General features: G+C 40.2%; 1 protein-coding gene across 3 annotated transcripts in view; it reads right to left on the minus strand.

The window, feature by feature from the left end:
• Nucleotides 1–17963, minus strand: part of DCAF5 (DDB1 and CUL4 associated factor 5) — a 91694-nt gene that overhangs the window by 60855 nt on the left and 12876 nt on the right. For 2 of the 3 annotated variants that reach the window (XM_045807959.2, XM_045807961.2), the window contains exons 2-5: nt 6261–6404; nt 3720–3756; nt 2682–2821; nt 820–949 (exon numbers count right to left, since the gene is read on the minus strand). In XM_045807959.2, the coding sequence (XP_045663915.1) occupies nt 820–949; nt 2682–2821; nt 3720–3756; nt 6261–6404 (451 nt within the window). The remainder of the gene's footprint in view (nt 1–819; nt 950–2681; nt 2822–3719; nt 3757–6260; nt 6405–17963) is intronic. The other variant, XM_045807960.2, reaches the window with a different exon arrangement.

Below are 17963 nucleotides of genomic sequence, written 5' to 3' on the forward strand. Positions count from 1 at the left end.
GCATGTAAGTCTTTCATAAAGCAAAGCTAGCTTAAGTACAGGTGCCATAAAAAGTTGTCCCCCTACCATGGGATTTAAAGGACATGAAAAAGCCTCCTACTCGCCCCCATCCACACATTTCCCTTAATGATGCCTGAAATTCTCCGATTAGTGACTTGTACCATTGGCTGAAGATTGTCCTGAGTGTTCTCTTTTAATAATGCAAACAGAAGGGAAAACACATTAGGTCCCTAACACTATAGTGCAGTGGCTCTTAACCTTTATTGTCTTAGCCACTGGTCTCTTTGAGAAACTGAAAAAAGCAAATAAACTCCCTTCAGAGAAAGATGCCCTTAGATGGGTACATAATATAATTTCCACACAATTTGGGGGATTCACAGTTCTCCTGAAGCCACGCAGAAAACCCCTCCTGCCTGGGGGTAACAAACTCTGGTTCAGTGGTCACGAGTTTGACAAATTATCCCCCTCCATCCCCTCCATGCCCCCCGCCCCCCGCAAGAGCTCCCAGGCATCTGGGGAATCCTGGACCTAAAAATAGAAGGCAGTACTGAAGGGAAGCTCTCATCTATTTGCCTAGAATTGACCTGTCTAGAGTCAGATTACAATTTATGACTCTCTCGGAAAAGAGTACGGATTTCTCACATTGCCTGTCCCTTGGGGACAGGGCTCCCCTGGGTTCAAAGTCACCAGTATATGTTAGGAGATGGCCAATTGAGATCAACGGCCAAACAGGTTCTCACAACCCTTGCTGGCTGATCACATTACCTGAGAGTTGCGGCAGGGGCAAGTTTTAACACCATATGAATAAAGGGGGCTCACCTCTGAGGTTTTCGAATATCCCAGAGTCCCACTCCTTCCTTTGAATTGGCTGTGGCCAATAACCTGGGCTCCACAGGGTTAAACATGACACTGTGAAAAGCTGATGGATAGTTTGCCAGGCAGAAGGGCTCTGTGAATAGAGAAATGACAATCAGCCCCATAGGTCATTCAGAACCTCTGGGCCAGAGGCAGGCAAAGCAGGAATGTGACCCTGTAGAAACGGCCCTAGTAACTGGAGCCCCAAAGCAGTATGTCGTCCCAGCAGTCACCCCTGCTCACAAGGACTAGCACACACACTTTGCACACACAAAGTCTGAAAACAGCAACTCTAACACATATGAACAAACCTGAAGCTATAATACTCAGAAACACTGAGTAGTCTACCTCTTCAGATCCTGTGACAAAACGGATGGTCACAGGAACTGGGAAGGTAAGCTATTTTACAGCAAGAAAGATTGACTTCCACGTGCGTTGAAAAAATTCACAACCAATTACTGGTAGGATTATTGTACCTTAATCCAAATTTACTAGTTTTAGAAATTAAAAGTTTTAAAACTACACAAAGATTTAATGAAGACAAAGCAGAACAATGAGAAAACTGAAGGCGAGAAAAACAATAGCATGGTCTTCCCTTCTCTCTAAATTGCTCCCTAAACTGAAGAGAAAATAGCCTCAGTCTAGAATTTTATGATTTCATTCCCGGTATTGGAATATTACAAAAAAAAAAAAAAAAAAAAGGAAAAGGAAAAAAAAAGGCACCTAACACTTGAACTCTTACATCCAGCCAGCTCCTCATCAACTTCACTTAGAAACCCTGTAGCCCTCTGCCTGTATTAGCGTGCTCCGGGCCAGGAAGGAATCACTGCTACCCAAGGACATACTCTTGTGGACAGTGTTTAGAAGCAATAGACGGCACACTCCCCAGTCCAGGATTTCCACATGGGACACCGCACAGGCCTCTGGACATCCAGACAGAGGAGGCTCTCACCTCCCCAGTACATGGGGATTCAACTACAGCTGCTCCTTGCAGCTACCTTATCTGCCTGACCCCAACAACAAGCTTTTCTTACAGCCTGAGTCTCTATGATGGGCACAGCCCCGCACGTTAAATGCTCTGAACACAGAATAATAAAAAGATCCAGACCCTGTCAGACAAGACAGGCAGGAAAGTAATTCTGTGTACACAGGTATGATCACGACAGAGCTGCGCTAAAGGTGGGGCCGGGGAGGCACTGAGGGTAACGCTGCAGGAAAGAGTCTTTGAACACAGGCAGAGTTACAGAGTGAACGCTCTATGCAGGAAACGAGCTGAAAAGATGCATTTCCTGAAAACCTTCAGAGAAATTCAACAAAACAACCTTCATTTTACACTTCAGAAGTGCAAAGAGCACATCTGGAGGAGGCACTCACATGGACAAACCCCCTTAAACGGAGTGCATCTGCCATCATTTTCAGTTTCTACACACATAGCTGAAATTCGGACGCGAGCACAGAACACCCCCGTCCTCTGTAAATAACCAAGAGCCATGCGTGTCAGCCCCACACACAGCTGGCCCCTAATGGCTGCCCTCTACAGTGAAGTCCCGCATCTTCCACTCCTTGGCGCCACTGAACACCAAGGTACTGTGGTGTTTCCGATAGGTCTACGGGTCTGTGGAGGCTCACAAACGGTTAGAGAAGGCCTGAGAAAGGTGCCTCACTTCTGGCTCAGACGTAGGATGGGACTTCTAGAGACACGCATTTATGCCCCACCATGCCCTTTACATCTCTCCCACTCAGGTTACTCAGGTCATAAACTGCCTCTGCAATGAACCTGACAGCAAACTCTTCTTCAACACTGTCCACCAGCCCTTTGACCCTACCTCCATGGGGAGACTCCCGGATGTCCCAGATGAGAACTCGGCCATCATCTGAGGAGCTGGCAAAAATGTTGTCATTCACTGGGCTCACCGACAAGCCATATACCGCATCTTCGTGAGCAAACACATCCAAGGTCTCACTGCTGAGAGACAGAGAGCAGAGAGAGGCACACAGGCACACACATGCACACCAAGAGTGCAGAGTCCCAGCCCCGGAGTCCCTCACATAGGACTCTCCCTCGTTTCCAGTGCAAAGTCAATCAAGCGAAACCCAAAGGATGTTGTATTTCCTTAAAAAGTAGGTACTCAACTTTCAGGTAAAAAATAAAAATTCCATTAGAAAAACTTTTTATAGATTTCATGGTGAGTTTGTTTTTTTACACTAAATGAGCATAGTTGAAAGTGACTCAATAGATGAGTGTAGTGTTTTCACCTCCTGCAGAATGTATCTGCTTCTGTACATTTGGGGGTGGTGCTTGATTTCCAAAAACAAGGGAGCACTTGAAAGCAGCCAGATCTGATATCAGCAGGGGAAGAAGAGGGTGGATGTGGCTATCTGGTACGTGAGCAAGAGCACGGCTCTGGGACCAGGCGGCCTAAGTTCAGATCCTAGCGCCACTTGCCCTTCAGTTACCTAACATCCCTACACCTCCGCTTCCTCGTCCACAATGAGACCAGAATAGTACTGCTTCATAAAATCATTGTGAGGGTGAAACTGAAGAACGCACGCAAAGCACTCAGAATAGTATCTGGCACATAAAGATTAGTTATTATTATGTTGTTGTTTCCTTCTCTTCCAACCTCTCCCTTTAAATTTTCACTAAAAAGTGTAAGTTCACTCCAACTTTACAAATCCTTTTCTTCTTCTTTTAATCAAAATTTTATTTCAAAATTATTACAGAAATCTGTTTCAGAAAAGGACAGCTGGCGTCATGTTATTTCCTTCAAAAAACCAACAACTACTTTGGTCTAAAGAGGTATCTGCCTCTCTTCATATGAAAACCAGAGTCAGTCACCTTCACATACCAACAATCTATTTACCTTTCGACATCATGGAGGATAACTTGCTCATCATTTCCTGTAAGGGAGAAAAGCAGACATTTGATAATTCCTGCAAAGTGCTACCTGTCCATATCATAGTATGAAATTTTAAAGTTTTCAGAAAGCATATGAACAAAGTCAATGTTAATATAAATTAGGAGTATTGATTAGAAAAAAAGTTTTGTAAAAATAATTTAGAAGGATATAAAGAATTTTTGAAAGCCTAGTAGCAACTAGATATAAGTTTCCAAAATGAATTATTCGATGGATTATATATACATATATATGTATACATGTATATACATATATATATATATAATATAGAAACAACAAAGAACTGTGGCCATTAAGAAAAAGAATAAAAAGAGTAAATGATCATGGAAAAATTAATTAATTCCTCGAAGCTAGCTTTTTTTTTTTAAAGCAAAACACTCAACTGTGAGACTTAGAATACAGATAACCTATGCCTCAGTTTTTTTATCTATAAAATAGGGATAATAATTGTACCTGCTTCATAGGGTCACTGCAAAGAGTACATTTGTAAAACCACTCAGAATAGGGCTGAGCACTTAGTAAGCCCCCAATAAATGTTTGCTACTATTCATATCCTTATCATCTCATAGCATTAAAATCTGATGATAGTGTGATTATAAGTGATAGGAAAGTTTTTATTCACAACTTTTTTCTCTTGCATTTTTCTTTATTCCATCAAGGAATCTAAAAATACTACATTCACAATATGTGTAGTCCTGCCTTCAAAGGGTTTATATAACCAAACATAAAAACCTGAATATGAAAAGACAAAAGAAAAAAAAATTCCCACTCTACACTGAAAGCACAACCAACAGTCACTTAAATAGAAAGTAATAGTAGCAGTAGAGATGTGGCCTGGGACATCTTAAATTCCTGGCTATAAATTCTATTGTGGGTGCATACCAAGTAAATCAAACTCATACTAATGCCTTCTAGGTAACAGGCACAGCTAAGGTGCTAGGGTACAAGAGGAAGATTGTGCCCAGCCCTTGAGGAACTCCCAGTCCATCTACACAAACAACTAATAATGACAAAATGGGTTATCTTGTTGTGGTGATATGCTCATAATGGGGACACAGACAAAGGAGCAACTGTTTCCTTCAGGAGCAGATTGAAAGTACATGGCAGAAAAGGAGAATGTTTTTATGGGGAAGAAGACATTTGAACAGAAACTTCAATAACTCAACACTCTTACCAATGGAAGACTTAGGGGAATTGGTGGGGACTGGACAATTAATCATGACCCATGAAAGCACAGCAAGAGCAAATGATACAAGGACACCTAAGATGGCAAGTGGTTTAGTGGCTAGAGTCCAAGTTGCTGGGGAGGGAGATGAGGCTGGAGAAGTAGATAGAAGTTTACACTTAATCCTGTGGACACTGTAGGGTCAGAGGTTCACATGGTTAAACTTTATTTTTAAACGAAAACTTGTGATAAATAAGATGGAGGGTTAGAGACTAGTTGCAGAAATCACAAAGGCCACTGCAACAGTCCAGATCAAAGATAAGGACCTAAACCAGGGCAGTGGGTATAGAAAGAGCGCAGAAACTAAGAGATGAATAGGAGAGGCTTTCAAGTCTAGTTGCTGAGTAACAAGATATGTAAATGAAAGAAAGGAAAGTCTGAGGATGACTTCAAGATTTCTATTAGGCTAAACCATGTGGAACTGTCATTTTTATAGTTAAAGGTGCTTCAATACCAGCAGTTTCTTAAAGTTAAACCTAATAGCTTAAATCATTAGGTGAATGCTGACAATAACTGAGAAAAGGAATTCAGGGAACAAGAGAAAATATTTGTGCAGGAGAGGAGGACTGGTAATTTTGGTTTTAGAACTGCTGAGCTTAAATTGCTTTTAGAACACATAGGTAGATATTCCATGGGAAAATCTGCAGTGCAAAAGAGAAGTCAGGGCTAGAAATGTGGTGGTCAAAAAGGAGTCTGGTTGATAGAAGACATCACCAAGAGGCTGGCCTGAGCACAAGCCATTCCAATTGTACCCTAACACAACGTTTTTCAAACAGGAGCCATCTATGGATCAGGACATCAATTTGAGTAACAACCTTTAAGATCTTTAAAAATAAAATAGAATTTTTTAAAAATCAGAATGTACCACACATAGTAAGGTTAAGTACTATTTTAAATACATGTGTGTGTGTGTTTCTGCATGCCAGATTGCAACGTAAAAAGTTTTCTACCAAAAAAGAAAGAATGAGAGTGAAGGATCAAAAGAATAGAAGGAAGGAGGGGAGAAAGAAAGGAAAGGAAAGGAAAGGAAAGGAAAGGAAAGGAAAGGAAAGGAAAGGAAAGGAAAGGAAGGGGGGAGGGAGGAATTGCTCTCATATACCTGTCTAAACTGCTACAATGAAGAAAAGATAAGCTATGGGAAACCAGTAATTCTACAGCTTAGTGAAATAAAGGAAGAAAAACAAGGAGTTATTTTAGCACTCCTTTATCTAAAATCTCAGCCGCAGTGAATTGCCCAAGGTAGAAATCTCCCTTCTTCTCACCTCCAGAGAATACTTTGGTGTTCCCACTGTTGAAAGCCAGGCAAAAAATGTTGGAATGGTGCTCTCCTTTCAGCTGTATGGGCTTGACTCTGGAATGGATAGCTTGTTCCATGTGCCATAGCAGAACCCGGCGGTCATCTCCTCCTTGAGAGGGGAGTAAGAATCGAAGGTTAAAATGGCTGACACTCAGTTTTGCCAGCCTTGAATCCCAACCTTTCCAAAACTGCAACTCCCCAACTCTGTTAAGATTCTGATGGTGCACATAAACCCAGGCTCTACCCCCTTAACCATCAGTAGACACATCGTCTCTAAGCCACTCACTTTTCCCCAGGAAAACTTGAACAGACCTATAGAAATGGAAAGGGATAAACAATGATATTGAAACCCTCAAAGCCACCCTATTCCTGACTTTCCAGAGACTCAGTTGTTTAAATATTTCTTCGCTTGGGGTGCCTGGGTGGCTCAGTCAGTTAAGCATCTCCCTTCAGCTCAGGTCATGATCCCAGGGTCCTAGGATCGAGCCCCGCATCAGGCTCCCTGCTCAGCGGAGAGCCTGCTCTTCCCTCTCCCTCTGCTGCTCCCCCTGCTTGTGCTCCTTCTCTGTCAAATAAATAAATAAAATCTTTAAAAAAAACTTTTTTAAATAAAGAAATAAATATTTCTTTGCTTGCTACCTAAAATCCTTCTATAATGCCCCCCCATCATTTTTGTCTAACAGACACTGAGTTGGCTTCTAACGCTTGCAACCAAAGAACTCTACAGCAATATTTTTTTTTTAAAGATTTTATTTATTTATTTGACAGAGAGAGAGAGACAGCCAGCGAAAGAGGGAACACAAGCAGGGGGAGTGGGAGAGGAAGAAGCAGGCTCATAGCAGAGGAGCCTGATGTGGGGCTCGATCCCACAACGCCAGGATCACGCCCTGAGCCGAAGGCAGACGCCCAACCGCTGTGCCACCCAGGCGCCCCTCTACAGTAATATTTCTAAGCATACTAGTTTTCTCTCCTTGATGTGATCGCACTGACTATGGGACAGCATGCAAATGACAACTAAGGAACTGCCTGCCACAGCACGATCCAGACAGAGCCTAGCTCGCATGAAGCCCAGTCTAGCTCTTTCCTCTGCATAACTTGCAAGTCTGAATTTAAATGAGCAGTATTATACTGCGTGAGCCAGCTCCTAAAGAATGAGAATATGTATATTCTATGTATTTTTTATATTTCCAGATGCATTAAGAATGTCTGGAAGGATGAATACTTTCAAGTGTTAACAATAATTAACAGTGGTTACCATTTCCAGGGAATAGGATTAAAAGAGGGGAACAGATTGGAGGGCTTTTACTTTTATTTGATATATTTGGCACTGACTTTTTATAACAAGCCTATGTTATTCTCCTAATAAAAATTTAAGTTACAAAAGGGAAACACAAGCAGCAAACCACAGCAATCTCTGTACCTCTTCTTCCCCTCCTCCATTCCATATAACAGCTACAAATTACAGCACATCCATATAAGGGCATACCATGCAGCTATGAAATCAGTAAATCTGTAAGAACTAACTTGGAAAGATGTCCAAAGGTCTTCATTAAGGGGAAATGTAAGGTGTAAAACAATATGTGTACCAAAATCCATTTTGTGTAAAACAACATTTTAAAAAGCTCCATGACCAAAGGAATCTTGTCAATTTTATATACTGTGGAGTCCCCAGCACCTGAATGAGTGCCCCCAAAGAGTAGACTTTGAACTAAAATGCTCATATTTGCATATCTATGCTTATATTTGCCTATCTATATAGCTATAAAAGAAATTGTTTATAGTGGACACCACCTCCAGGCTAGAGTTGGAAAACTTTTTTACTGTGGTAAAATACATATAACATGGAATTTACCATCCTACCCATTTTTAAGTATACAGTTCAGTGGCATTCACTATATTTGCACTGTTGTGCAACCATCACCACTATTCATCCCCCGAATCTTTCTATCATCCCAAACTGAAATTCTGCCCCCAGTAAACAATAACTTCTCCCATCCCCAGTAACCACCACTCTACTTTTTGCCTCTATGAATTTAATTGTTCTAGGTAACTCATGTAAGTGGAACCATACAATAGTTGTCATTTTTATTCACTTTGCATAGTATCTTCAAAGATCATCCATATTGTAGCATGTATCAGAATTCCATTCTTTTTTGAGGTAAATAATACTCTTATACACACACACCATAATTTCTTTACCCATTCATCCACTGATGGACATCTGGGCTGTTTCCACCTTTTGGCTATTGTGAATAATGTTGTTAACAACATGGGTGTTCAAGTCCCTGCTTTTAATTCTTTTGGGTTTATACCACTGGGAAACTTTCATATTTTAATTTTTACTTACTTTATACCTTCCTGTAGTACTTGACTTTTTTCCATAAACATATTTCCTTTTATAATAAAAAAAAAAAATCAAAGAAGAGACAGTGGCCAAGTCAAACTTATTCTCTCTCCCCTAGAAAGAAGTTGCCTTTGCTCCTTCAGTTCCTTCTTTCTTTCACTGTTGGTCAAAATTAAGTTCTATTCCTCCTCCCCCTTCATTGTCTACCAAACTGAACCCTTAAGTGTGGCCCAGTGTTCTGTGTTTATGATTTGCCTATTTCAACTATGAGTTCTCTGGCCTGGGATGGTTATCTAAATTCTGTATCTTGGGGCGCCTGGCTGGTTTAGTCAGTGGAGCATGCAACTCTTGATTTCAGGATTGTGAGTTCAAGCTCCATGTTGGGTGTAGAGATTACTTAAAAATAAAATCTTAAGAAAAATTCTATATCTATTTTAAGTTAAAGTCATAAATATAAAGGCTGGGGTTTTTGTTGTTTTCTTTTAATGAATAATGACACAGAGGAGTTTTTCACCCTATTAATAGACTTATACAGGCAGTGGGCACTTTAGTTCCCCATAGTTCTACTCTTACTGTTTTTCCCCAACACTGAGGCCACAGGTCAGGGACCTATCATGGCTTTTGCTACTGCGTATCCTATATTACAGAAGTGTTTCTCTGTACCCATTTCTCTATCTAAAGTGTAAAATTAAAAGATAAAAAGGCCCACATGTTTTTTCTACTTACTCATGTTTCTAATCTAATCTCTCTGAGCCTGAGTTTCATCAAATATAAAATGGGGATCACAACAGCTCTACCCGCATGGACTTTATAGATTATAAAGCCAAGTACAAGAGGGTGAAGTAACTTACCATGGTCACACACAGTAAGTAATGTGGTTGAGTTAAGATGCAAAAGCAAGCAGTTAAGACTCTATAGCCTCCATTCTTTTTTTTTTTTTTTAGATTTTATTTATTTATGTGACAGAGAGACAGCCAGCGAGAGAGGGAACACAGCAGGGGAGTGGGAGAGGAAGAAGCAGGCTCCCAGCAGAGGAGCCCGATGTGGGACTCGATCCCGGAAAGCCGGGATCACACCCTGAGCCGAAGGCAGATGCTTAACGACTGCGCTACCCAGGCGCCCCTATAGCCTTCATTCTTAACCACTATTCTACGTTGCCTGCCTTACAGAACCAAAAATAAACCATAAATGACAAAGAAATTCATCTAATGGACAACTGAAGGGATTCCCCACCTTGGTAACATGACTCACAAATGTATAGGTTAGAATAAAACAAGGGAGCATAGGAATAAAAATAGATGCTGGCTGAACTGGAGTAAACTGAGAGACCAGGAACAGGGAGGGACCAGGAAAAGACTGCCTGAATTTAAGGATTCTAGCAATACACAAAACTGACAATGGCTTAGTATCCAAAATATACAAAGAATTCCTGCAAATCAATTTTTAAAACTATTAGGAAAAGAGGCAAATGTGACAATTCACAGAAGAGGAAATCCAAATAGCCAAAAAATATTACAGAGGATCTCAACCTCTAAAGTAATCAGGGGAATGCATATTACAATTTAAATACATTCCTACAAAGTGCCACAAGGAAATGTACAAGAATGTTCACTGCATCACTGTTTATAATAGCATAAAGCAAACAACATATTCACAAATATATAAATTAATAAGTTCTATTGGAATACAAATACAAATTAAATCTAAACCAAACAGAACACCATAGAGCAGTTAAAATGAACTAGAAATATGTGTAACAACATGAATAAATCTTGAAAACCTAATGGTAAGTAATAAAGTTTCAGAAGGATATGTAAAAGATAACATTAAGTATATATTTTTAAATATACAAAGTTATACCATATATTGTTCGTAAACACATCTGGTAAAAATGGACTTCGACTGTATCCGTAAAGTTTTGTTTCTTTAAAAAAAGATTACAAGCAAATTTAACAAACTGTCAACATTTTGTCAAATCCAATTACTTTTTTTGCTTTAATTGATTTTTTAAATTTCATGTATTTAACATAATTTTATTAGTTTCAGGTGTACAATATAGTGATTCAACAATTCTATGCATTACTCAGTGCTCATCTCTCTACTTTTATGTTTTATGATATTAAGGAAGTATTGTTATGTCTCTTATTTTAAGTAGGCTCCACACGCAACTTGGGGCTTGAATTCACAACTCTAAGATCAAGAGTCACATGCTCTATTGCCTATGCCAGCCAGGTGCCCCAGTATTGTTATGTATCTTAAGTAGAATAATGGCACTGTGGTGCTGTTAAAAAAGAAAAAGTGCTTATCAATTAGGGATGCATACTGAAATAGGCGAAATAGTATCTCTGGAATTTCCTTTAAAATATTCCAGAAAAAAAAAAAGGTAGGGGGAATAGGTGATCAATAAAATGTTGGTAATTACTACAGCTGGGAATACTATACTTCCATGAATGTTTGAACATTTCCATAAAACAAAACATTTTGGATTTTTAAAATGTTCATGATAGGGGCGCCTGGGTGGCTCAGTCGTTAAGCGTCTGCCTTCGGCTCAGGGCATGATCCCGGAGTCCTGGGATCAAGCCCCATATCGGGCTCCTCTGCTGGGAGCCTGCTTCTTCCTCTCCCACTCCCCCTGCTTGTGTTCCCTCTCTCGCTGGCTGTCTCTCTCTCTGTCAAATAAATAAATAAAATCTTTAAAAAAATAAAAATAAAAAATAAAATGTTCATGATAGAGGGGCGCCTGGTAGGCTCAGTCAGAAGAGAATGTGACTCTTAATCTCAGGGTTGTGAGTTTGAGCCCACACTGGATGTAGAGATTACTTAAATAAAAACTTTTTAAAAAATGTTCATGACAGAAAAAGAAAAATTAAAACAAGACTCCCCAGGATGGGCTGGGATACTCATGGCAAAGAAATACAGAACTGATGGCACTTCTATTTATTCACTCAGACCAATGCCAGGCAGCACAACCTCTCCTGAACTGGAGCAGCTTAAAAAAAACAGTTTAATAAAAAAGAAAATAATATCTACACCTATGCACTTTAGAGACATAACCATTCTCAGCTAAGGGTCTTCCTGCATCATCCAGACAGCATTATCTTTAGTGTTCATTCTAGACATTGATAGGATGATTTAATTTTGCCAAACAATGTTTAGTAATTTAAAACACATGGTTATTTGTAGAATGCCTTGGGATCATTTAAAATGATGTGTCCTTAGTATCTAACATGATGATGACAGCCCAAGTCCACAGGAGATTGGAATCACTGAGGCAGAAATTATGGCTGTGGCAGGGCCTGCTTCTTCTACTTTGCCCTCAAGGTTAGTGTCAGAAGAAGTAAGGTGCACCCCCCGCCCACGCACACATTAATTTCCTTAGGCAAGGTATTAAGAGTTCTGTGCAAAGACAACACTTTTCAACCATGTATTGTCAAAAACCACAGTGGGCGCAAACTAGGTCATCACCTGAAATTGTTGAGCTACTTTTAAGCCAGTAGAGGGAGCATGACAGCTGTGGCCAAATCTCTGACCCCACAAAGCAAAGGAGGGCTGGTGAAATAAGGATAAATCAGTTCAGAACCTGAAAAAAACTCGATAGTTCTCCTCTCTCTGTGAATCATCTTGTCAAATTCAAAAGAGTAGAGGTGTATTGGATGCTTCCATGCAGAGAGACTGTCGGACCTGCAAATAATCCAGGTGAAGAGTTTGATCCTTTAAGCCAGCTCTGCGAGCCTGATGGCTGGGGTGCTTCCATGGGGTTGACCCCAGTCTCTCTAGGGCTTCTCTGGGGGAGCACAGGGACCTCGTAGGAAGGAAAGGCCTTTCTGCTTGGCACCAGGACCAGGCAAGGGACAAGCAGAGGACAGGGCTTCTAAGCCTGATTTCCTCATGAACAAATGCTTAGCTTTAATTCATCTGAGAACGCCAAAGGAACATAGCTATTCTGACACTGGTCATTTTGGATTGATTTAATTCTGCACTAAACTCACCAACTCATCCCAAAATGTACTATAATCACACTGTGGCAGCAGTTTCGTAGTTAAAAAAAACCTTTTAAGGGGCGCCTGGGTGGCACAGCGGTTAAGCGTCTGCCTTTGGCTCAGGGCGTGATCCCGGCGTTATGGGATCGAGCCCCACATCAGGCTCCTCTGCTATGAGCCTGCTTCTTCCTCTCCCACTCCCCCTGCTTGTGTTCCCTCTCTCGCTGGCTGTCTCTATCTCTGTCAAATTAATAAATAAAATATTAAAAAAAAAAAACCTTTTAAGGTTTTATTTGACAGAGAGAGAGAGAGAGAGAGAGAGAGAGAGGAAGCACAAGCAGGGGGAACAGCAGAGAGAGAGAGAGGTAGAAGCAGGCTCCCCGCCGAGCAGGGAGCCCGATGCAGGGCTCCATCCCAGGACCCTGGGATCAGACCTGAGCCAAAGACAGATGCTTAACTGACTGAGCCACCCAGACACCCCACAAAAAAACTTTTATATTTAAAAGAGTACTCTTTCAGGGTGCCTGCGTGGCTCAGTCAGTTTAAGCATCCGACTCTATCTCAGCTCAGGTCTTGATCTCAGGGTGATGAGTTCGAGCCCTGCATTGTAAAATAAATAAATAAAAAAGAATACTCTTTTCAAAGGGTCCTGAGCTATAATATAAGCAAAAACTATACAAGACCTCATAGCATACTGTAACAGAAGTTATTATTTAAAATTATTCTTTTTTTATGGTCCAGAAAAGCTGAGGCCCAAAGGAAAAGAATTTGTTTTGGGCCTCCTCAGAAATTCAGCCAAGCAGAGGACGGGACTGAGAGAGCATTCTGAAACTCAGGATCAAATATGTCTGCAGCACATTATCTGAAGAGCAAGAGACTAAACCATTTAAAAGGCCATCAGTAGAAGTTGGGTTAAAATTACTGTTCAATGAAACAAACCAAACACAAAAGGACAAATACTGTACAATTTCACTTATATGAGGCATCTAGTCAAACAGATTAACAATAACCCACAACCCTCGGACCAACTAAGGCATCTAGTCAAATTCATAGTGACATAATGTAGATGGTGGCTGCCAGGGGTTTGGGGGGAGGGGGACAACGGGAAGTGGTTGTTTAATGGGAACACAGTTTCAGTTTTGCAAGATGAAAAAGTCCTGAAAATGAACGGTGATGATGGTTCCATAACAATGTGAATGCACTTTATGCAATGAACTATACAGTTAAAAATAGTAAAAATGGTAACTTTTGTGTTATGTGTATTTTACCACAATAAAAATGCAAAAAAGCTGATTGTTCATTATGTACCATGTATTGGGACACCTAGGGGAAAAAAAAGCATGAGGCACTTCTGTCTGTACTGACACGGAATAATCACTAAGATAAAAAAGTGTTAGCGACTGTATTAACAATTCAAAACACTATTTTCTTTTTTAAAATGGGATTAGAGCCAGGATTTGGGGTCCTAGCAAAGGTGGTACTATGGAAGGGCACATGAAGTAAGTACAAGCTCTAGAAGAAAAGTGCATAGATGCACTACCCATGTGTCCCTGGGCGAGGTATTCTACTTCTCTAACCTCAGTTTATGATTCTAAAATGAATAAAATACCAACTATCTCGCAGGGTTGTTGTGTGTATTGAGATAATGCAAAAACACTTACCCAGTGTGTCATATATTAGATATACAGACCCCTCGAAATGTTCTAGTTTCTTATACGTGTCATTCATGAATTTGTCCGAATGTTTCCAACTCTTGTTTTAGGTGGCATAAGAGTATGAATAGCATGATACATTTTTTTAAGATTTTATTTTTAAGTAATCTCTACACCCAATGTGAGGCTTGAATTCACAACCCGAGATCAAGAGTCACATGCTCTACTGAGTCAGTCAACACCCTGATACATTTTAATAAAAAAATATACATAAATTCATACATGGAAGGGCAGAATCAAAATGTCTAACAGAGGTTACCTGTTGGGAATAGCAATTTTAGTTAATACCCTTTTACATTGTAGGGGCACCTGGGTGGGTCAGTCAGCTAAGCATCTGCCTTTGGCAGATTATTCAGCCTGACTTAAATCTTTTTAGCCTATTTACTCCTTCTTTGCTGTGTATATAATCGCCACTCTGTGAAGCCAAACTTTTTGTGTGGCCCATACGTCTCCTGAATTCTAAGACGCAGCATGAAGATACAGAGGCAGAGCCTGTGGGCCACACAGCCAGCCACTTCAGTGAATGGAAAATAAAGTCTATTTTGCTATTTTCCCAAAGATGAAAATAATCAGATTATTAGTACAGAAATTCATTCACATACATCTTTGCTTGTGAGGTAAGAATTATATAAACCCGTTTTCCAGAGGGGCATCAGAGAGAGATATTGACTTGGTAATAATCCAAGGAGCTATGCGGGAGCCTAAAACCAAGTTGTATCCGTCTTACCAAAGTGGAGAGGCCAAAACACTACTTAGAATTTTAAGTGAGTCTGCCCTACTGCATTACACAGGAAAGAAAAGCATTTTCCATTTTGTCCCCAATTTCTTTTTCCTAGAGATGCCTAGAATTTTGCTGGGTTTTTTTCTTAAGTCATTTTCAAGTGTAGAGTTTTGTGGCATTAAATACATTCACATTTTCACATTGTTATGCAACTATCACCACGACCCATCTCCAAAACTTTTTCATCTTCCCAAACTGAAATTCTGTATCCACTAAATAATAAATCTCCATTCCTGCCTTCCCCCTGCCCTTGGCAACCACGATTCTAACAGAAAGAGACCCTCTTTCTGTCTCTATCAGTCCAACTACTCTAAGTACCTCATAAATGGACTCATAAAAATTTGTCCTTTTATAAGTCGCTTATTTCATCATAAAGTCTTCAAGGTTCATCCATATTGTGCCATGTGTCAGAGTTTCCTTTTAAAGGCTGAATAATATTCTATTTTATGTATATACCACATTTTGTTTGTCCATTCATGCTCCCACCCTTTGGCTACAGTGAGTAATGCTATTATGAACATGAGTGTACAATGTACAAATTATCTGCTCAATTCCCTGTTTTCAATTCTTTGGGGTTTATACCCAGAAATGAAATTCCTGGATCATATGTAATTCTGTTTACTTTTCTGAGGAACTGCCATATTGTTTCCCACAATGGCTGTGCCGTCTTACATTCCTACCAACACTGCACAAGACTTCCAATTTCTCCACATCCTCACCAACACCTGTTATTTTCTGCTTTGTTTTGTCTCATTTCGTTTTTAAGTAATAGCTATCCTAACGGGTTTGAAATATTTGCTGGCCTTTCTGACCTTCCAATAATAGACCAAAATGACTCTCAAGTCCTTACTGAATATCTTGAAGCACATCATGCAGTCTGTTATTTTTCATTATTTAATTTTACACTTACCTACTGTGAAAGTCAGTAATCAGGGTCACCTGGGTGGCTCAGTCCATTACGCATCCCACTCTTGGTTTCGGCTTAGGTCATGATCTCAGGGGTCATGAAACTGAGCCCTGGTTTGGCTCTGCTGGGTGTGGAGCCTGCTTGAGATTCTCTCTCTCCCTCTCCCTTTGCCCCTCCCCTCCCATGCTCTCACTCTCAAAGAAGAAAGGAAGAAAGAGAGAAAGGAAGGAAGACAGAAAGAAAGAAAATCACTCACTCTTCTGCTCACTCACTTCACCCAGACAAAAAGAGTTGCCTGCAGTTTATCCTTATTGGTTTGGTGTTTCACTACCGGAAGGAAATGATGTCATATATAAATTTGAGATATTTATATGCATATTCTCCTCAAATCACTTACAAAAACATTAAGAGCACTACTCTCCAGTTACCCAAGCCTGCCACTTCTGTAATTAGACCTATTTTAGATGCAGATGTAGCATGAGGCAGCACAGCATTCAAAACCACAGGCTTAGAATATAAGTGCATAGGTTCAACTCTCAATGTTGCTACCACTTACTAGCTGAGTGCCTTCAGGCAGGTTCCTTAACCTCTCTCAATTGTATCCTCTCATCTGCAAAATTGAGAAAATAACTCTACCTGTTTTATAGTGTTACGTTAGGATTAATGAGATAGACTTGTGTGAAGGGCTTGGACCACTGCCTGATACATAGTATGAGCTACAGAAATGTTAGCCAATCATGTGCTGTTTGAACTCGAACAATAGCTAGCTTAGCTAAATCTGCTCTGGGCTAGAGGCTATCCTAAGGGTTTTACATTTAGTGGCTCTTCTAATGCTTTTAACAATCCTACGAAGTAGATATTGTTGTTATCCTTATTATCCAGATAAAACTACAGAAAAGCTAAATAACCTGAAGGTACACAGCAATCAAGAGTGGAGTTGGGATCTGAATCCCAGCCAGGTAATCTGGCTCCAGAGACTGTGCTCCTTACCATGATTTAGCCTCAAAACAAATGAGTGACACCTGTCAGAGTAAGGGGCGGACTGGAGAATATATAACCCTTTTAAAGAACAAGCCGCTATACAACTCCAGCCAGTTATTGCCATAGAGGAATGCAGCCTCAAGGTTGCCTGATCTTTGAATTTTTCAAGAAAAGCCAGCAACCTAAGGGGAAGGCCTTTTAAAAAAGATTTTATTTATTTACTTACTTTGAGAGTGTGTGCACATGTGTGCACACGGGTGCGCACAGGGGTGCGGAAGGGCAGGGGGTATGAGGGAGAGAATCTCAAGCAGACTCCCCTACTCATGACCCTGAGATCATGACCTGAGCCTAAACCAAGCGCCAGTTGCTTAAGCAAGTGAGCCGCCCAGGCACTCCTACAGACTAAAGGATTTTAATGTAACAGACTGAAAATTTCCCTGATATGGTTTCAGGCTCTACCTTGCAACTAATCTTTAAGAAACTTCCACTTGAGTTTTGATAAAATCTCAAAGAATATGCATGGTTATCTGATAAGGCATTAAAACACTTTCCCCTTTTCTAATTACATACCTGCGTAAGGCTGAATTTTCTTCATATATGTCAGCTAAATCAATATTTCACAACAGATTAAATGCAAATGCCTTCATAATGTCTATTATGATACTAAAGAGTTGGAAAGAGGTAATAAGTTACTCCTCTATTCTTTATTTTGGAAAATAGTTACTTTTCATTAAGATATTATGTTAATATAAAGTTTATTATTTCTTTCTTAAATGAATTTTTAAGCTTTATCAGTTTTAAATTCTAATACAATAAAAACCGATAAAAATGACCTACATAAACTGAAGTTCTTTGAGGTCTTCAATGACTTTTAAGGGGTACTGAGACCAAAGAGTCTAAGAATTTTTTATTTAGACAGTGGTTCTCAACCAGAGTGCTCTCCTGCCTGGACCATCTGGCAAC

This window comes from Ursus americanus, chromosome 26 (genome assembly GCF_024610735.1).
Source record: "Ursus americanus isolate L20-20 chromosome 26, mUrsAme1.1.p, whole genome shotgun sequence".
NCBI classification, from domain to species: Eukaryota; Metazoa; Chordata; class Mammalia; order Carnivora; family Ursidae; genus Ursus; species Ursus americanus.